At 36.7% G+C, this 21164-nt stretch overlaps 2 protein-coding genes across 2 annotated transcripts in view; both read right to left on the bottom strand.

The window, feature by feature from the left end:
• LOC131790275 (myosin heavy chain, clone 203-like) overlaps positions 1–6910 on the bottom strand; it is a 55793-nt gene extending 48883 nt beyond the window's left edge. The window contains exons 1-6 of the mRNA XM_066159246.1: positions 6859–6910; positions 6415–6465; positions 6265–6315; positions 3732–3773; positions 3288–3338; positions 3138–3188 (exon numbers count right to left, since the gene is read on the bottom strand). Of these exons, the coding sequence (XP_066015343.1) occupies positions 3138–3188; positions 3288–3338; positions 3732–3773; positions 6265–6315; positions 6415–6465; positions 6859–6900 (288 nt within the window). The 5' untranslated portion in view covers positions 6901–6910. The remainder of the gene's footprint in view (positions 1–3137; positions 3189–3287; positions 3339–3731; positions 3774–6264; positions 6316–6414; positions 6466–6858) is intronic.
• A 5010-nt stretch (positions 6911–11920) lies between these two features.
• On the bottom strand, positions 11921–20092 carry LOC131770129 (uncharacterized). Its single transcript, XM_066162815.1, has 9 exons — positions 19953–20092; positions 19454–19491; positions 17738–17902; positions 14371–14490; positions 13828–13907; positions 13472–13525; positions 13241–13285; positions 12702–12752; positions 11921–12004 (listed from the first exon to the last, which is right to left on the bottom strand). The coding sequence occupies exons 2-9, from the start codon at positions 19458–19460 to the stop codon at positions 11921–11923; spliced, it is 606 nt and encodes a 201-aa protein (XP_066018912.1). The 5' UTR covers positions 19461–19491; positions 19953–20092.
• Between the last annotated feature and the right edge of the window lie 1072 nt (positions 20093–21164).

Below are 21164 nucleotides of genomic sequence, written 5' to 3'. Positions count from 1 at the left end.
ACGGTCCTTAATTAGTATAAAGACATCATGCTATAATCTCAGGGGTTCTAATACTCTACTTCTAGCTATGCCATCAGTGAAATCTAAGGCCACGCTAGGTGATCAGGCATTCACCGTTGCGACGCTGTCATTGTGGTACTCTCTGCCTATTGAGCTTCGCTAAATCACGTGTTACTAGTTTCAAAACTCATCTTAAGACCTATCTTTTTAGTCCTGCATATATTTAATAGAGGTTTTATTAGCATATTATTAGCATATACTTTAGTTTCTTCAATTCTCTTTTACATAATATATACTTTAAGAATGCGCATCTGGTCATAGTCATGTAAAGATGCGCATTAGAAATGAATAAATTATTATTATTATTATGAAGATGGATTTCCCGTCAACCGATTTATCTTTGCTATTAATTAAACACTATTAACTCCTGCTTTTGATCGTAAGAGTAAAGAGTTTTCAATTCGTAGAAGAATTCTGGTTTCTTATAGAATAGCGGGAGATCATCAAGGCTAAAGTAATTCGTGTCGTAGTTGCATCTCAGTAGAAAGTTTAACCCTCCCTTACTTCTGAAATAATTTTTTGGAATAATACACCAACTACTATTGTCCGAAATCCATAACAGTCTCGGGATCCAGGCGAGTTTTAGGGCTTTTAACGCAATATCAAAATCGGTCATGCGTATGCCACCATTGTCTATCCATTATTTTATCTTTTTTGTTTTTCCAGAGGAACTTCAAAGATTTTGTTCTTACAATTTCCACAATTCCCTTACAAAAAAGAAAACGTCAGTCACGAGGAAATTATGACTGACTTTTTCTTTTTTGTAAAAACGGAAAAAGTACTAACTTCAGAAGATTCCGACGAAAATATCTTTCAATGGAGAACAAAAAAGACCCTTCCAATTTGTCTGAAATTAATTTAGACACAGGTGTTTTTCTGGTCCATTGTCACTGGTGTATGAATAGTTTTAAGCAACACTAAACTGCATTGGTCCCACACTTGCTGTAGTCTTTGATACTGGAAGCAGAAGGGGGGTCCTCACAAGAGGGCTATAGAAACACAGTCCTCACAAGTTGTCAAAAGGTGCGTATGTGGGTGTGTATATAAATAGGTATGAAATTATATAAATTAAAGCCCATGTTAGTCGGTCAATCAATACATCCTTCTCCAAGATTATGGCAGCTCTTTTTTTACAACGTTGCTTCATCTACAACAGGAAAAGCCATAAGTCAATTACACAACACAGTACATAAAACAAAACACGACATAACATAATGTTACCCTTGATGACTCAACACGAGTCATCAAGGGAAACACTTGAAAAGTGTACCCTTTAGTAAAAGCAACACGGTAATCATTTATCCTAAGAATGTTTGGAACCCTAAGATAGCCACAGCCGTCATGTGGGACCTCTTCCTTCGAGGTCATGTGATCTACTGTATAAACAGCCGATAATAATTTCAGAGAAAGGGACACCCTAAAATAATTCATTTGACTAAGGTTTATAATCCGCAGGGTTCAACTAATGTGAAGTCTTTAAAAACCAGAATGCCAGATTTAGACCTACATACCGTTTGAAATGATGTTGCTAGTTGTTGAAGGCGATCCTGGACTTCTTCTTTATATTGCTGTTAGGAAATAAATGTACTACCTAAGGAATTTAGGTCTGTTACATTTAAATGAAAACGAAAAAATGCTCTTTATTGTATTCCAAAAAATTCAGTTCTGAACTGTTTTTCAAGTTTGTTTCAACCCCCCCGCCCCCGAAGAAGTATACACATAGGTAAGACAACTTAGCCTCAAAAAGACTACCTCCACGTTCTGAATTTCCTGTTGCATCCGTTGGTAAACAGTGTTAAGTTTTTCCTCCTTTTTTCTTAGTGTCTGAAACCAGAAAAGAAGACTGATACCAATCCATGAAGTGGCGAGGCATGCAAGGCATACAAGGTATGTTGCGAGGCGTACAGGGCACGGTGAACGGACTAGAAAGGACATCACACGAGAATTTAAGAAACCTTACGGACGGAACCCACTATCCATACAGAGAGCCCAACAACGAAACTCTCTACATCGACACCAATTCCAACCATCCGCCTACAATAATAAAACACCTACCAGCAGCCATCGGTCGACCACTTAAACAAAGTGGACACGACGAAGAATCAATCTACACTAAACGCAGGAAACCTGTAACTTACACCGTACAGAACAGCCGCAAGAACAGACAAAGAAACATAATTTGGTTTAATCCGCCCTGCAGCATGAACGTACAAACAAACATCGGCAGAGAGTTTCTGAACCTCGTCAGTAAACATTTTCCGAAAAATCACCAGTACAGCAAAATTTTCAACAAAAACAACATGAAAGTTAGTTATAGTTGCACAGACAACCTACAAACCATAATTAAGAAAAACAACAGAAAAATCCTCGAGACAAGCAAGACATCCTCCACGGAAAACAAATGTAACTGCAGGAAAAAAAACGAATGCCCTTGGAAAAACAACAGCCTCCCTTCAAGCGTCGTCTACAACGCCAACGTAACAACAGATAAAGTAAAAACAAAAATAAGTTTGTATGTACCTACCTTGAGAAGAAATGCAGCATTTTGATGCAAGTTGTTGTTGTCTGTTTTTAATTCTTCACTTTGCTTCTCAAGAGACTTGATCAACAAGATTGTTAAAATAACAATAGTTAGTCATAATTTATAAAACCTTCTTGACTGTAGAAACACAAAGTAAACTGGACTCAAGGCAATGGGGATATTTTATACAAATTTATTCCTCCACCTGAGAAATGCTGGAGCAGTTAACAGCTAGAGTGGAAACAATGTAAGTTATTGCAGTACAAATAATTAATACTAGTAATAATTATTATTATTTTATTATCTTTATTATCAAAATAAAAATGATACTAATTATTTGATCATATTTTCTTTACTTGATGGACAACTCAAATAAATCTTACACAGAAGATATTCAGAAAACTGATACTCAAATTAAAATGACATGTATAATTCTGAAAAGTGTCAAATCTTCATACCAACATTTTAACCAAACTGTCATACACCAATTTTCACAAACAATGTTTTTTAGCTTTTTTTAAAATTATTTATTAAATAAGCAAAAGGTTCTTAATACCTCAATCTTGCTCTCCAAAGCCTCCACCTGACCAGTTTTCTTCTCCAGGACCTTGAGAGAGGTGACATTATTAGAACATTCAATTGTGACATTATTTTTTTAGTTACTGTAACAAAAACATTAAAGATAGGCTGCAAATCCACCCAATACCTGAACTTTGTTTTCAAGAGCCTGTATCTGCCTGGCCTGATTCTCTTTGTCCTGCATTCAAGTGATATAAGGATCATTATAGTCAATATTTTCTTACTGTGAATCAAACATGTCTCAAGAGATTCTTGGTTGATTACAAGCCATTCCCTGAAATTAACTCAACAGAAGGAGAGAAAGAAAAGGATGGGAAGGAGTAGATGAAGGGGAAGGAATTATAACTTATTTTGAGCGAGTGACATGCTCAGGAACAACCATTATTGCAGAATGCAGTGTCAAAACACATTTTTCACTTAGAAGTTTGTCAATTGTAACGTTGATTGTGTGTCACTGACAAGTGATATTTTGAAGTATTGCCAGAATTCGGTCAATGCCTTATTGTATAAGGTAATTGTAGCACAATAAAATTAAATTGAACATATTGGGTATATTCAAAAAAGAATCTACCTCCTTTAATCTGTTGCATTCATCCTCCTTCCACTGATACATCTAAAATTTTTAAAATGAGAAAATTACCATTGATGAGTGTTTTGTGTACCCCAACTTATTTGCAAACTACTAATACATGGGCACGCATAGATATGGAATTTCTCCTTGAGTGTTTAACTCAATAGCTCACAAGTGAGATGTTGAGTTGAACATGAGAAGAGAAATTCCATATCTACAAGCAACCATGTATAATTTTGTCTGTCATATGAACACAATAGCCCTCTACTGAGAAGAAATGCTGACTTCCTTAATGAAAAATAAATGAATCAACAATCCCCGAAATAACAATTAATCATAGAGAGCATTGGCACTAACTCTAAAGATGTAAAATGCATTGAATCATGATTACATTACATTGGCAAATGGGGAAGGAAGTAATGAAGAGGATAAAGAGGGAGGAAAAAAAAAAGGAAAAAGGTGGAAGGGAGAAGTTAAATGGCAAAGGGGGAAGGAAGTAATGAAGAGGATAAAAAGGGAGGAAATAAAGAAAAAAGATGGAAGGGAGAAGTTAAAGGGGAAAGGGGTAAGGAAGTAATGAAGAGGATAAAGAGGGAGGAAAAAAAGGAAAAAGATGGAAGGGAGAAGTTAAAGGGGAAAGGGGGAAGGAAGTAATGAAGAGGATAAAGAGGGAGGAAAAAAAAAGGAAAAAGATGGAAGGGAAAAGTTAAAGGGGAAAGGGGGAAGGAAGTAATGAAGAGGATAAAGAGGGAGGAAAAAAAAAAGGCAAATATTGGAAAGGAGAAGTTAAAGGGGAAAGGGGGAAGGAAGTAATGAAGAGGATAAAGAGGGAGGAAAAAAAAAGGAAAAAGATGGAAAGGAGAAGTTAAAGGGGAAAGGGGGAAGGAAGTAATGAAGAGGATAAAGAGGGAGGAAAAAAAAAGGAAAAAGATGGAAGGGAGAAGTTAAAGGGGGAAGGAAGTAATGAAGAGGATAAAGAGGGAGGAAAAAAAAAAGGAAAAAGATGGAAAGGAGAAGTTAAAGGGGCAAAGGGGGAAGGAAGTAATGAAGAGGATAAAGAGGGAGGAAAAAAAAAGGAAAAAGATGGAAGGGAGAAGTTAAAGGGGTAAGGGGGAAGGAAGTAATGGAGAGGATAAAGAGGGAGGAAAAAAAAGGAAAAAGATGGAAGGGAGAAGTTAAAGGGCAAAGGGGGAAGGAAGTAATGAAGAGGATAAAGAGGGAGGAAAAAAAAAGGAAAAAGATGGAAGGGAGAAGTTAAAGGGGGAAGGAAGTAATGAAGAGGATAAAGAGGGAGGAAAAAAAAAAAGGAAAAAGATGGAAAGGAGAAGTTAAAGGGGAAAAGGGGAAGGAAGTAATGAAGAGGATAAAGAGGGAGGAAAAAAAAAGGAAAAAGCTGGAAAGGAGAAGTTAAAGGGGAAAGGGGGAAGGAAGTAATGAAGAGGATAAAGAGGGAGGAAAAAAAAAGGAAAAAGATGGAAAGGAGAAGTTAAAGGGGAAAGGGGGAAGGAAGTAATGGAGAGGATAAAGAGGGAGGAAAAAAAAAAGGAAAAAGATGGAAAGGAGAAGTTAAAGGGGAAAGGGGGAAGGAAGTAATGAAGAGGATAAAGAGGGAGGAAAAAAAAAAGGAAAAAGATGGAAAGGAGAAGTTAAAGGGGAAAGGGGGAAGGAAGTAATGAAGAGGATAAAGAGGGAGGAAAAAAGGAAAAAGATGGAAGGGAGAAGTTAAAGGGGGAAGGAAGTAATGGAGAGGATAAAGAGGGAGGAAAAAAAAAGGAAAAAGATGGAAAGGAGAAGTTAAAGGGGAAAGGGGGAAGGAAGTAATGGAGAGGATAAAGAGGGAGGAAAAAAAAAAGGAAAAAGATGGAAAGGAGAAGTTAAAGGGGAAAGGGGGAAGGAAGTAATGAAGAGGATAAAGAGGGAGGAAAAAAAAAAGGAAAAAGATGGAAAGGAGAAGTTAAAGGGGAAAGGGGGAAGGAAGTAATGAAGAGGATAAAGAGGGAGGAAAAAAAAAGGAAAAAGATGGAAAGGAGAAGTTAAAGGGGAAAGGGGGAAGGAAGTAATGAAGAGGATAAAGAGGGAGGAACAAAAAAAGGAAAAAGATGGAAACGAGAAGTTAAAGGGGAAAGGGGTAAGGAAGTAATGAAGAGGATAAAGAGGGAGGAAAAAAAAAGGAAAAAGATGGAAGGGAGAAGTTAAAGGGGGAAGGAAGTAGAGTGGAAACAATGTAAGTTATTGCAGTACAAATAATTAATACTAGTAATAATTATTATTATTTTATTATCTTTATTATCAAAATAAAAATGATACTAATTATTTGATCATATTTTCTTTACTTGATGGACAACTCAAATAAATCTTACACAGAAGATATTCAGAAAACTGATACTCAAATTAAAATGACATGTATAATTCTGAAAAGTGTCAAATCTTCATACCAACATTTTAACCAAACTGTCATACACCAATTTTCACAAACAATGTTTTTTAGCTTTTTTTAAAATTATTTATTAAATAAGCAAAAGGTTCTTAATACCTCAATCTTGCTCTCCAAAGCCTCCACCTGACCAGTTTTCTTCTCCAGGACCTTGAGAGAGGTGACATTATTAGAACATTCAATTGTGACATTATTTTTTTAGTTACTGTAACAAAAACATTAAAGATAGGCTGCAAATCCACCCAATACCTGAACTTTGTTTTCAAGAGCCTGTATCTGCCTGGCCTGATTCTCTTTGTCCTGCATTCAAGTGATATAAGGATCATTATAGTCAATATTTTCTTACTGTGAATCAAACATGTCTCAAGAGATTCTTGGTTGATTACAAGCCATTCCCTGAAATTAACTCAACAGAAGGAGAGAAAGAAAAGGATGGGAAGGAGTAGATGAAGGGGAAGGAATTATAACTTATTTTGAGCAAGTGACATGCTCAGGAACAACCATTATTGCAGAATGCAGTGTCAAAACACATTTTTCACTTAGAAGTTTGTCAATTGTAACGTTGATTGTGTGTCACTGACAAGTGATATTTTGAAGTATTGCCAGAATTCGGTCAATGCCTTATTGTATAAGGTAATTGTAGCACAATAAAATTAAATTGAACATATTGGGTATATTCAAAAAAGAATCTACCTCCTTTAATCTGTTGCATTCATCCTCCTTCCACTGATACATCTAAAATTTTTAAAATGAGAAAATTACCATTGATGAGTGTTTTGTGTACCCCAACTTATTTGCAAACTACTAATACATGGGCACGCATAGATATGGAATTTCTCCTTGAGTGTTTAACTCAATAGCTCACAAGTGAGATGTTGAGTTGAACATGAGAAGAGAAATTCCATATCTACAAGCAACCATGTATAATTTTGTCTGTCATATGAACACAATAGCCCTCTACTGAGAAGAAATGCTGACTTCCTTAATGAATGAAAATAAATGAATCAACAATCCCTGAAATAACAATTAATCATAGAGAGCATTGGCACTAACTCTAAAGATGTAAAATGCATTGAATCATGATTACATTACATTGGCAAATGGGGAAGGAAGTAATGAAGAGGATAAAGAGGGAGGAAAAAAAACAGGAAAAAGATGGAAGGGAGAAGTTAAAGGGGAAAGGGGGAAGGAAGTAATGAAGAGGATAAAGAGGGAGGAAAAAAAAAAGGAAAAAGATGGAAAGGAGAAGTTAAAGGGGAAAGGGGGAAGGAAGTAATGAAGAGGATAAAGAGGGAGGAAAAAAAAAAGGAAAAAGATGGAAGGGAGAAGTTAAAGGGGAAAGGGGGAAGGAAGTAATAAAGAGGATAAAGAGGGAGGAAAAAAAGGAAAAAGATGGAAGGGAGAAGTTAAAGGGGGAAGGAAGTAATGGAGAGGATAAAGAGGGAGGAATAATAAAGGAAAAAAATGGAAGGGAGAAGTTAAAGGGGAAAGGGGGAAGGAAGTAATGAAGAGGATAAAGAGGGAGGAAAAAAAAAGGAAAAAGATGGAAGGGAGAAGTTAAAGGGGAAAGGGGGAAGGAAGTAATAAAGAGGATAAAGAGGGAGGAAAAAAAGGAAAAAGATGGAAGGGAGAAGTTAAAGGGGGAAGGAAGTAATGGAGAGGATAAAGAGGGAGAAAAAAAAAGGAAAAAGATGGAAAGGAGAAGTTAAAGGGGAAAGGGGGAAGGAAGTAATGAAGAGGATAAAGAGGGAGGAAAAAAAAGGAAAAAGATGGAAAGGAGAAGTTAAAGGGGAAAGGGGGAAGGAAGTAATGAAGAGGATAAAGAGGGAGGAAAAAAAAAGGAAAAAGATGGAAGGAGAAGTTAAAGGGGAAAGGGGGAAGGAAGTAATGGAGAGGATAAAGAGGGAGGAAAAAAAAGGAAAAGATGGAAGGGAGAAGTTAAAGGGGAAAGGGGGAAGGAATTAATGGAGAGGATAAAGAGGGCGTAAAAAAGGAAAAAGATGGAAGGGCGAAGTTAAAGGGGAAAGGGGGAAGGAAGTAATGGAGAGGATAAAGAGGGAGGAAAAAAAAAGGAAAAAGATGGAAGGGAGAAGTTAAAGGGGGAAGGAAGTAATGGAGATGATAAAGAGGGAGGAAAAAAAAGGAAAAAGATGGAAAGGAGAAGTTAAAGGGGAAAGGGGGAAGGAAGTAATGAAGAGGATAAAGAGGGAGGAAAAAAAAAGGAAAAAGATGGAAAGGAGAAGTTAAAGGGCAAAGGGGGAAGGAAGTAATGAAGAGGATAAAGAGGGAGGAAAAAAAAAAAAGGAAAAAGATGTACAGGAGAAGTTAAAGGGCATAGGGGGAAGGAAGTAATGGAGAGGATAATGAGGGATGAAAAAAAAAAGGAAAAAGAGAAAGGAGAAGTTAAAGGGGAAAGGGGGAAGGAAGTAATGAAGAGGATAAAGAGGAGGAAAAAAAAAAAGGAAAAAGATGGAAGTAGAAGTTATAGGGGAAAGGGGGAAGGAAGTAATGAAGAGGATAAAGAGGGAGGAAAAAAAAGGAAAAAGATGGAAAGAGAAGTTAAAGGGAAAGGGGGAAGGAAGGAAAGTATGGAGAGAAAGAGGAGGGAAAAAAAAAAGGAAAAGATGGAAAGGAGAAGTTAAGGGGAAAGGGGGAAGGAAGTAATGAGAGGATAAAGAAGGAGGAAAAAAAAGGAAAAGATGGAAAGGAGAAGTTAAAGGGGAAAGGGGGAAGGAAGTAATGAAGAGGATAAAGAGGGAGGAAAAAAAAAAGGAAAAAGATGGAAGGGAGAATTTAAAGGGAAAGGGGGAAGGAAGTAATGAAGAGGATAAAGAGGGAGGAAAAAAAAAAGGAAAAAGATGGAAGGAGAAGTTAAAGGGGAAAGGGGGAAGGAAGTAATGAAGAGGATAAAGAGGGAGGAAAAAAGGAAAAAGATGGAAGGGAGAAGTTAAAAGGGGGAAGGAAGTTATGGAGAGGATAAGGGGAGGAAAAAAACGGAAAAAGATGGAAAGGAGAAGTTAAAGGGGAAGGGGGAAGGAAGTAATGGAGAGGATAAAGAGGGAGGAAAAAAAAAAGGAAAAAGATGGAAAGGAGAAGTTAAAGCGGAAATGCGTAAGGAAGTAAAGGAGAGTATAAAGAGGGAGTAAAAAAAAAGGTAAAAGATGGAAAGGAGAAGTTACTGGCAAGGGGGGAAGGAAGTAATGGAGAGGATAAAGAGGGAGGAAAAAAAAGGAAAAAGATGAAGGGAGAAGTTAAAGGGGAAAGGGGAAGGAAGTAATGAAGAGGATAAAGAGGGAGGAAAAAAAAAGGAAAAAGTGAAGGGAAGTTAAATGGCAAAGGGGGAAGGAAGTAATGAAGAGGATAAAGAGGGAGGAAAAAAAAAAGGAAAAGATGGAAAGGAGAAGTTAAAGGGGAAAAGGGGAAGGAAGTAATGAAGAGGATAACGAGGGAGGAAAAAAAGGAAAAAGATGGAAGGGAGAAGTTAAAGGGGGAAGGAAGTTATGGAGAGGATAAAGAGGGAGGAAAAAAAAGGAAAAAGATGGAAAGGAGAAGTTACAGGGGAAAGGGGGAAGGAAGTAATGACGAGGATAAAGAGGGAGGAAAAAAAAAGGAAAAAGATGGAAAGGAGAATAAGGGGAAAGGGGAAGGAAGTAATGGAGAGGATAAAGAGGAGGAAAAAAAAAAAGGAAAAAGATGGAAAGGAGAAGTTAAAGGGGAAGGGGAAGGAAGTAATGAAGAGGATAAAGAGGGAGGAAAAAAAAAGGAAAAAGATGGAAGGGAGAAGAAGTCAAAGGGGAAGGGGGAAAGGAGTAATGAAGAGGATAAAGAGGGGAAAAAAAAAAAAAGAAAAGAGGGAAGGGAGAAGTCAAAGGGGAAAGGGGGAAGGAAGTAATGGAGAGGATAAAGAGGAGGAAAAAAAGGAAAAAAAAGATGGAAGGGAGAAGTCAAAGGGGAAAGGGGGAAGGGAAGTAATGAAGAGGATAAAGAGGGAGGAAAAAAAAAATGAAAATGTGGGAGGGGAGAATACAAGGGGGAACGGGGAAGGGAGTAAAGGAGAGGTAAAAGAGGGAGGAAAAAAAAAAAGAAAAAATAGGGAAGGGGTAAGTTAAAGGGGAAAGGGGGAAGGAAGTAATGAAGAGTATAAAGAGGAAAAAAAAAAAGGAAAAAGATGGAAGGGAGAATTCAAAGGGGACAGGGGGAAGGAAGTATGAAGAGTATAAAGAGGGAGAAAAAAAAAAGGAAAAAGATGGAAGGGAGAGTTAAAGGGGAAAGGGGGAAGGAAGTAATGAAGAGGATAAAGAGGGAGGAAAAAAAAAAAGGAAAAAGATGGAAGGGAGAAGTTAAAGGGGAAAGAGGGAAGGAGTAATGAAGAGGATAAAGAGGGAGGAAAAAAAGGAAAAAAGATGGAAGGGAGAAGTGAGAAGGGGAAAGGGGGAAGGAAGTAATGAAGAGGATAAAGATGGAGGACAAAAAGGAAAAGATGGAAGGGAGAAGTTAAAGGGGAAAGGGGAAGGAAGTAATGAAGAGGATAAAGAGGGAGGAAAAACAGGAAAAAGATGGAGGGAGAAGTTAAAGGGAAAGGGGGAAGGAAGTAATGAAGAGGATAAAGAGGGAGGAAAAAAAAAAGGAAAAGATGGAAGGGAGCAGTTAAAGGGCAAAGGGGGAAGGAAGTAATGGAGAGGATAAAGAGAGGAGGAAAAAAAGGTACAAGCTGAAGGGAGAAGTTAAAGGGGAAGAAGGGGGAAGGAAGTAATGGAGAGGATAAAGAGGGAGGAAAAAAAAAAAGGAAAAAGATGGAAAGGAGACGTTGAAGGGGGAAGGAAGTAAAGAGGGGTGGAGGTAATGGGGCAGGAAAGGTTAAAGGAGAGAACCACAAGGAGTGTGGAGAAGAAGGACGAGAGGATAAGGAGCAAGAAAGAGGAAAAAGATGGAAAGGAGAAGTTGAAGGGGGAAGGAAGTAAAGAGAGTGTGGAGGTAATGGGATGCAGGAAAGGTAAAGGAGAGAACACAAGGAGTGTGGAGAGGTAGGACAAAGAGGATAAGGAGCAAGAAAAGGGGAAAAAGATGAAAGGAGAAGTTCAAGAGTAAGGAAGTAAGGAGAGGGTGGACATATAGGGGCAGGAAAGGTAAATGAGAAAACCAAGGGGGTGAAAAGGTAGGAAGAAGAGGATAAGGAGCAGAAAAGAAGGAAAAGGATGGAAAGAAAAGTCGAGGGGAAGGAAGTAAAGGATAATACAATGTTCATGTTGAGATAGGAAATTTCTCTTTGGAGTATTAAAAAATATTCCACAAGTAAGTGGATAAGCAAGTAAGATTTTTTTTAAAACGATAAGAGCAATTTCAAATCTCCAAGTGGCCATGTAATTTTCTATTTCTATGTCAACACCACATGAAATACTAATCAATCAATATCTATGATGTGATACATGTCACTTTCATGTGTGGAGATATCATGTTTGGTGTGAAAAACGCACTTAGTTACTTCATTGATGTTTATATAATAATTATAATAATAATATAATGAGTTGATGTTCAACTCATTCATTCCACCTGAATTCTCATGACTAATGATCAAAAACCATCTGAATTCTCATGACTATATATATATATATATGATATATATATATATACACCTACACTATGTCCATGAGGCTGATATTGTCCACAAATTTATATCATAAGAAGTGATTGATGCCTAAATCTGTTATTTATTGAATAACAGTGTTTCCTAAATGAACATCTCACTACAAAGTACTTAAATAAGTGTACTTAAAAAAAGAATCAAACCTGGCAGTTTTTTGATCAACTCATTCTTCTCTGATTCTCGGGTGGAGCTTTCCTAAAAAAGTTGCTCAGTCAGTATTAAAAAAAAAGAGCCACAAGCCAATGACAAACTTGCATATATTGACAAAACACAACATAACACATTATATTTCTTTTTATGATTGGTCCCTGGAGAAAAACATTGGATGAAAATGTATCCTGTACTAAAACCAATAAGGGTTCAAGTTAATTATCACAGAATTTCTTTGAACCCTGATTTGGCCTTACATATATGTGCAATGACCCTGAGACAGAAAACCATAACACCATCCCTCTTTGTGCAAAGTCCTGTGATCTATAATTAGCCAATCATCCAGAGAAAAATAATTCATGGGTATCTAATAATATACACTCGCCAGCATAACATAGTGGCCACAACTTCAAAAGTTGCGGCTCAGAAATTAACCTAAAATAAAGGAACGGCAGAAACCAGAGAAAAACTGGAAAAATATCTACAGGAAACAGCTAGAGTGCAAATAATTATTGATAATAATAATTAATAATAATAATAATAATAATAACAATGATGACAATTGAATGACCATCATATTTTCTTCACCTGATAAGTAACACAAAATATATTATAAACCAGATATGCAGGAAACTGACAACCACACTAAGATGACACAATTCAGAAAAATGCCAAAATTCCATACCAATATTTGCACAAATTTTCACAGATTGCGTAAAATAAGAAAAAAACTTCTTAATACCTCAATCTCTTTTTGCAAAGCCTTCACCTCACCAGCTTTCTTCTCTACGACCTGTGGAGAGGTGAAAAGAGGACATTTAAAATAAAGTCAAAATTTTGACAAAATGAATCAGACAAAGACTAAGACAAGCAGTAAATCTGCCTGTTACCTGAACTCTTTTTTTTGAAAGTTTCTGTTTGAAGTTACATTCATCATGGAAGTATTTTTTATCTGTTGAGCTATGTACAGTACAGCATCGCTATTTTGCTCTAAATGCCACTATAATGTAGAAGTTGAACTCTATACTCTATAATTAACCTGTTTCAATAAAAATGCCTACCAAAAGACTCAAGAATTAAAAGTAATCTGAAGTACTGTTAGATCCTCACTGGTAATACATGTAAATGCTTTTAAAGAGTGGAACTGAAAGACTGGCTGTATATCTAAAATATAAAGGCTTTGTCAGTTTAAAGGCCAAATTTTCTGGAAATAAATGATAATGTGTGTCATACAAAACATTTTAACACTGAGAGGTTACTTAAATTAATCAAAACACACACCTTTTTAAGATCCTTATTTTCCTCTTGTAATTTCTTAAAGTAAACCTAGCATTAAAAAAAAATCAACGCATGTTAATAACTCAACTATGAACATTGCCTGCACAAAGTCATGTTTTTATATCTGTATCATATTGATGACAAAAAACTTCACTTAACCACAATGAACCATGTTAGAAAAGGGACAGTTTGATAAACTTAGTGTTAGCAGTTACATGCAGTTTGACAACAAACCTCTTTTGCTTCCCTAAAATCTTCAGTTAATAAGTTTGGCGCTGTATCTTGGCCCTGAAAGAAAGGGACACACATGACAGTTGTAAATTCAAAGAAATACTCCATATTGAATTAAAGACCATGACCAAAAACAATAATGTTATTCAACAGGCTATTGGCTTTATATACCGGGATCAGAATTCCAATTTGAACCCTTTTGAATAAAAATATGTTCATATAAATATTAGCCATTAGGGTTGATATATTGGTTAATAGAGGGATTTCATCATGATTTTGGACAATACTAAAGGAATAGAGAAAAGAGATTGTAGAACTGTCTACAATTTTATAAAAACACAATCCATACTTACACTAACCAAAGGTAAGCTGTGATATATATGGTAATCACTGTGTTCAGCAGGCTTTCCAACTTGTTGCACCCAACTATCTTGTTTCCCTGGAGAAGGTAATACAATATGGAAATAAATAACAAATAGATCAAGAATTTAGGAAGTGATCTAGTAAATGTTAAATTAGGCATTTCAATTCAGTTTTCTTCATAATGGAGTCATGATCAATTAAGCTGATTTACCTGGATCAAAGAAAACACAAATCACCCCTGTTTAGAATCATTTCCACCTAGGCTCACTACGAACTGCAAAATAGCGCGACACCAAACAACTAAAACTGCAGAAAAACTGTCCCCTAGACTGAGTAGATAAGAGAACCATTTGAACCAACTTGTAGATGATTGCCCATAAATTACCTTTGTGATTATTGTACTCCCAGAAAGTTTGATTTTCATCTTTTTATTATTTATTCATTTCTTTTTTTACAAAAATAGTGTTCTCTGTTAGCAATACTATCATAAGCATTTAGACTGAAAGTCGTGGAAAACACAAACCAAAGACAAACCAAACCTGCTCCTCTGGGGGAAACTGATTTTGGATCTCCAGTGGGCATTTCTTTGACTGGCTGGCATCCAGAACCCTCAGAGCTGCCTGCACTAATTTCTACCTCCAGGTCGCTCACTGTCAGATCCCTGGTGAAAAACTTCACAGGATCTTTGAGGATCTTCAAGGATTGACAAAGACCTGCCAAAGATCCTTAAGGACAAGGATCTTTAAAAGATCTTTAAAGGATCTGTAAAAGATCCTCAAAGATCTTTGTAAGCAAAAACGTTTGTTAAGATCCTCAAGGATTTGATAAAGATCCTCAAAGGATATTACAAAGATCCTCATAAGGATCCTCGCAAAGTTCTTTTCAAGGATCCTTCAAGATCCTCAAGGATTTAGCAAGGATCTTTCAAAGACCCTCAAAAGATCCTTTCAAGGATCCTTTCAAGATCTTTGTAAGGATCCTTAAGGATTTAATCAGGATCTTGCAAGGATCCTAGTCAAGATCTTTGCAGGATCTTTTTGAGGATCTTTCAAGATCCTCAAGGATTTAATGAGGATCTTTTAAAGACCTTCCAAAGATCCTTTCAAGGATCCTATTAAGATCTTTGCAAGGATCCTTAAGGATTTGATCAGGATCTTACAAGGATCCTACTCAAGATCTTTGCAAGATCTTTTCAAGGATCCTTCAAGATCCTCAAGGATTTAATGAGGATCTTTTAAAGACCTACAAAAGATCCTTTCAAGGATCCTGTAAAGATCTTTGCCAGGATCCTTAGGAATTTGATCAGGATCTTACAAGGATCCTTAAGTCGAGATCTTTGCAGGATCTTTTCAAGGATCCTTCAGGATCCTCAAGGATTTAATGAGGATCTTTTAAAGACCTTCAAAAGAACCTTTTAGGGATCCTGCTAACATCTTTGCTAAGATCCTTAAGAATTTGATTAGGAGTTACAAGGATCCTAGTCAAGATCTTTGCATGATCTGTTCTATAATCCTTTAAGATCCTCAAGGAATTGAAAAGGATCTTCCAAATATCTTTAAAAGATTCATTTCATGATTTTGTACAGCTCTTTGTAAGGATCCTTTTTGAATTTGATGTGGATCTCAAAGGCAACTTTGTCAAGATCTCTACCACATCTCTGCATTATGAATTAGGTTCCTTTGAAATCCTCAAGTAATTTCAAACATAACAAAATTGTAAATTGAGGGCTCACTGTTTTATAATTTAAACACAACAAGGAATTTTCGCAGAAAACTATTGTGCAATGAGTGTAATGAAGGTTACCGCATAGCAACGCCATGCTCGAGGCTTTCGGGAAACTTTGTGACTACTTACATGACAACAAGTAGGGTTTTGCATTATGGGATAGGAATTTATACGCGCCGAGATTTTTAACGGTCGCATAAAAACATAAGAAACTCGTCGTTACGGCAAATATCATCGACAGTGGTCGGAACTAAAGGGAAAATGTACACAGAAATAAAGGTAAAGGAAGGGCGTTTTCTGGAGTTCAGAAACAAGCGAAAAGAGAGACAGAAACAACCGAAATCGTCAATCAAACTCCAAGCAGGTCTCGCGATTGCTCTGACTGTGAGGCTGAATAAAAAGAATTCATTGGTACTTCTGGAAAGAAAATGAAGATGCCATCCTCGCCTAATGATTCTTACTCTGAGCTCTTGGAGAGTGAGGATGCAAATGATGTGTACAGGGACAAGGATACAGGCTTATCGATCTAGAGAGATTCTCCTCGACGCTCACTGAAGGACATGTTTCTGAAGAAGGTGTGAATTTACTTGGTTCTGTGTAACCAACTTAAAAAGCTCTTTTAAAGGTTGTCATATGAATTCCCGAAAACACTTATTTTGTACCTCAGGATGTATTAGTTCAATTAATCTGAAGTTTTCAGGGCTGTATCCTCTTACTGAGTTGAGTTGGATAAGCTGACAGTTTCTCTATAAGCTGAATTTTAAGTAAGATGTTGTGGAATAACTCACCTAATAATCTCGGTGAACTCTGAACGGGCATTGTGCCCATAATATAAACGACTCCAAAAGTTCCTCAGCTCATCCAAAAGAACGACCCTAGTACTTTGTTTTGACACTAAAAACACTTGAATTCATGCAATCTTTGTGCAGTTATCTTTTCTCAAGTTTACCTAGGTTTTTCACACCATGTGGTGGACAAATTGATCTGATGTCAAATAACAAATTAGTTTAGGGCAACATATTAGTTATATTCAGTATGTGTGATTCCTAAGCTTTCCTTTGGTATATAGGTTAATATGGTTCAGAAATATAGTCATTGAAGTACTCTTGTTTGCCTTTTTTTCATGTTTACCCCCTCTGTAAGAGTAGTCTGAGTCTGATCATAGTCTAGTCCTAGACAAGTTGAACACATATATTTTGGTCTTCTTATCTTTGAGCTGGACTGTTGCCAGATTTTTTGGAAAATGAAAATCTTAGTACTAACCTAAAGTCTGAACAGAAATAGTGTAGAAGTAGTCCTACTAGAAGAGGATGTGTAATTCTCGTTTAGCAATAAAAAAAAGTTTTATCTTCATTTTTTTATGTTTGGTTCAATTTTTCTTTTTAACTTAGTATGAGGATTTAAGTATGCTTATTTTCTTGTCAAAATTTCGAAGGTTCTATAATATTCTTGCTAAGATCTTCAACGATCTTCCATTTCCTTGCCAGGATCTTCAAGGTTCACTGACATTCTTGTCAAGATCTTTAATGATCTTCAAATCTCTTGCAAAGATCTTTAATTTGGCTGTCAAAATCTTCAAGGATCTTTCTTTTTTATGCCAAGATCTTCAAAGATCTTTCAATTTATTGCCAAGATCTTTAAGGGTCTTTTATTTTCTTTCCAAGATCTTTAAGGATCTTCAAAATTTTCAAAAAGATCCTTGAAGATCTTGTCAAGAAAATGAGAGATCCTCAAAGATCTTAACAGGAATTTGGAAGATCCTCAAAGAATTTTCAAAGATCTTTAAAGGATCTTCAAAGTTCATGTAAAGATCTTCAAGGATCTTGACAGGAAAATGAAAGATCCTTAAAGATCTTGTCAAGAAAGTCAAAGATCCTCAAAGATCTTGGCAAGAAAATCAAAGATCCTCAAAGATCTTGGCAAGAAAATCAAAGATCCTTGAAGATCTTGGCAAGAAAATGAAAGATCCTTGAAGATCTTGGCAAGAAAATGAAAGATCCTTGAAGATCTTGGCAAGAAAATCAAAGATCCTTGAAGATCTTGGCAAGAAAATGAAGGATCCTTGAAGATCTTAACAAGAATTTTGAAGATCCTCATGAAGATCCTCAAGAGGATCCTCAAAGGTCCTCATGAAGATCTTGTAAGATCCTTAAAGATCCTTGAAAGATTTTCACCAGGGATGGACAGGAAAATTTTCAGCCAACTCTGTCCCCTGGTCACTATCTGTATCATGATTGTTACCCGTATCAACAGTTGGTTGTGGAAGCTGATGACAGTCACTTTTGGTTGAAGCTCCATGACTTATTTCATTTTGAGGATTCTCCCCAACTTTTTTCCCTGAAGAAGCTAATAAAAAAATGGATAAATTTAGTAAGGGATTTCTAAAAACTTTCATTCAATGTCTGTTAGTACCAGAAGTTCAGTAGATGGTCATAGAATAATTCTGTTTTATTCTCATAAATTGCCTGTTGGATATACTATGAGTATGTACACTCCTTATACCATATTTATTTACTTATATGGCGCACCATTTTCTACAAAAAAATATCCTTGTTTGATCAAAAATCTGCTCAAAACTTGGGGTGCATCTTATAACCGAGTATTTGCATGCAACAAAATATAACTTTTCCAAATTACCCTAATAAACTGAAATGAGTATGTAAATAAATATGACAAATCAGATAAAGTCAATGATCAACGTCGTTTGTCTTTTGTTTATTCATTTACCCAAATGGGTAAAAACGACGTTAATCATTGACTTTATCTGATTTGTTGTTTCTAAAAAGAACCGGGGTGGCTCTGTAAAGAACCATTTGTTTGAAAGCTTGGCTGAGATTAAGATTAAGATGAGATTTGCAACTGATGAATGAAAGATCTGTCAGATGAGTATTGTTTATAAGCATAAAAATGGATCAATTAGTATTCATAACTCAAAACACTGTCTCCTGAGAAGCATGACTTGAGTGAATTAAAAAATGTGACTTTTATGCTATTTTCCATGTGTGACTTTTTTGCTTTTGTTTTGAGAATGAGAGCATTGTAATTAGTAAATTTTGGAAGCAAATTGTTGTAAGCACAGTGAATGTGGTCAACAAAATTCCCGTAATTCTGGGTGCGCTTTATAACAGCATATTTATATGAAATTTTCATTTTGCTCACTTGTTTCAATTGTCTTCGAAAGTTTAGGGTGTCTTGTAACCGAGTGCACCTTACAAGTGAATAAATACAGTAACCTCTTTAAACTCACTGATATCTTACTGCATTAGTTGTTATTTTGAAAATAAATGTAGGGGGGAATGTCTGATATGACTCAAGTAGGTAATTAATCAACTTTGCTGCCTACACTCCAGATTTTTCATGGCTGATGAACTGCAGGAATTCTTATTGCAGTTTCTGACAATTCATTCACTGAAACAAGAGAATGCTACATGTAATGTGCTTATACAACTTTTATTGCTGGAGAGTACCTTCTGGCAATTTTGCCAACTAGCTCTAGAGACATCCTCAAGTACCATGTGTTTTATAAATTTTTAGAAAGATCTCTTGCTGCCATTGAATTGGTTAATTGAAGACTGTGCATGACCTGCAGCCCACCTCACATAATGTCAACATCCATGGCTCCGTATTCGGAACCAAGCATAACTCAAGCATTAGTCTCAAGATTTGTATATCACTTTGGGATCACTGAAGGCGAATTACAATTATGCACTGCAAAATTTGGTTCCTAATTATCTTCTTGGGAGTTTCGTTTTTTATACTCATCCTCGCTGAAACATTTCACAGATTTACAATTTGTTGGTTAGTCTTAATTGAAATTAAAATTTGACAATTTGCGCGATGGACTCCGGTGAAAAGGAGGCACTGCTGATTATCAACCTACCACCAGTGAAAACTTACCTTCCATCTTTTAATTGATCACCAGCTGACTGTAAAACCTAGAATACAAATTATGAGTATTTCAAAATCTTTTTTCATAATTCTTGATGACTGCCTCTACAACAGACTGAATAGCATGTGCTCCTACTGGGTTTGTTATCTATCTATCAAAGTAGATCATGTAGGCTTAAATAAAGTTCAGGTTAAAATGATTTCGAACTACGTCTTTTGATATAAATTTTCCTTCGATCTGAAATCATGACCGATGAAGCTGACTTACTTGTGACAATTTAAGATTAATAGAGCGTTCAGAATGCGTGATTTCCACTTTCTCATTACTTTTTCTCTTCTACTTGACATAAATAGTGTCCCCTGTTGGCGGTATTGGCATACGCACCGAGAAATACATGTCCGAAAGTTGTGAAAACAGAATCCGAAGACATAACGAAAGTGAGTTAAACTCCTGACCACTATAACGTAAAGATCACTTTAACCTACAGATAAGAGAAGTTACACATACCTGTTTTCAAAAAAAGTGGCAGAAGTTAAGAGACCAAACGTGATAGCGAAATAGCTTCGAAATAACAAGAAAGCGAATACGTCGTTAAAAATAGTGAAAGTTGTGTTGTTTCGGGTCAATCAGCTGTCATGTGACTCGTTCCCGCGCCGCCGCAGACATGGGTAAGAATCAGAAGAACGCAAACCAGAGGGAATCTGGATGGCGGAATGTCCATGGCCGCCCTTGAGAAGGCAGTTAGGACTACCGGCTCTGAAACTACAGCTGGGCAAGAAAGAATCCCACCTGAGGTGCAAAGAAAGTTGGATGCGCTTAGAGGGAACAACTGTTAAAAATTATAATGATGTTCTTATCGTCACCATTGCGAGAAGGAAGAATACAGGAGTGAGTGCAGCAGCCACCACGTCCCAAATTGGTCTCAATTGTGGGGAGGATCCTGGCCAGAACTATCTTGAAGAGATTCAGGACAATCAAAGAGGAAGTTCTACCAGAAAGCCATTGTGTCTGGTTTTAGGTCTGGTAGCATCACAACGAACAAGATCTTCACCTTTCGAAGTTACAGGAGAAGGCGATCGAGTAACATCAACCTTTTTACGTTGTCTTTGTCAAAGGCAAAACTCAAAGGCCTTTGAATCTGTGGATAGGGAATCGCTGTGAAAGATCCTGGAAATGTGTGGGTTTCCAGATAAACTTGTGAACTTGTCAACGTTATCAAATTTTTCTACGAAGGAATGCTGGAAGAGTGTCAGTTAGTGACGAGCTGATCGCTCCACACACCATTAATCATGGCTTTAGATAAGGTCCATGCCCCTACGTTATTCTCAATCTATGTGACTACATTTCAGGAAACGATCAACATTAACCTAAAATGGGGACGTACATCAGGACTAGGACGGATGGAGGACTCTTTAACATGGCCCATCTACGATCGTCAACCAAGACGTGGGGACATTGAATTAAAGAGCAATTTCATGCAGACGCCTCCGCCCGAGTCGTTACTGGTGTAAATGTTATCTAGGAAATTGACCTCAGATTTTCGTTTTCTGTAGACCTGTTCAGGCTCTGTGCCAGTGTCTCCTTATCTGAGCTATTGAACTAAGCCTCTCCTGACAACCCCTGGAGGGCGAGCCGCAAATGTTACCAGTGCCCCAAGAAGCACATTGAGAAGTAGTGAAACAAATAATGCTTCAAGAAAATGTATTTCTTGTTTTCTTC

Source organism: Pocillopora verrucosa, chromosome 1 (assembly GCF_036669915.1).
Source record: "Pocillopora verrucosa isolate sample1 chromosome 1, ASM3666991v2, whole genome shotgun sequence".
Classification (NCBI taxonomy): domain Eukaryota; kingdom Metazoa; phylum Cnidaria; class Anthozoa; order Scleractinia; family Pocilloporidae; genus Pocillopora; species Pocillopora verrucosa.
This window is presented reverse-complemented; position numbering and strand designations above follow the sequence as displayed.

Bases quoted from the DNA above. Each gene is read 5' to 3' on its own strand.
- LOC131770129 (XM_066162815.1), bottom strand. The intron at 13,526-13,827 runs GTTAGTGTAAGT...CCTTTCTTTCAG, and splicing joins TATATCACAGCTTACCTTTG to GGCCAAGATACAGCGCCAAA. The intron at 12,005-12,701 runs GTATTAAGAAGT...CAACTTTTTTAG, and splicing joins CTTTGCAAAAAGAGATTGAG to GAAAGCTCCACCCGAGAATC.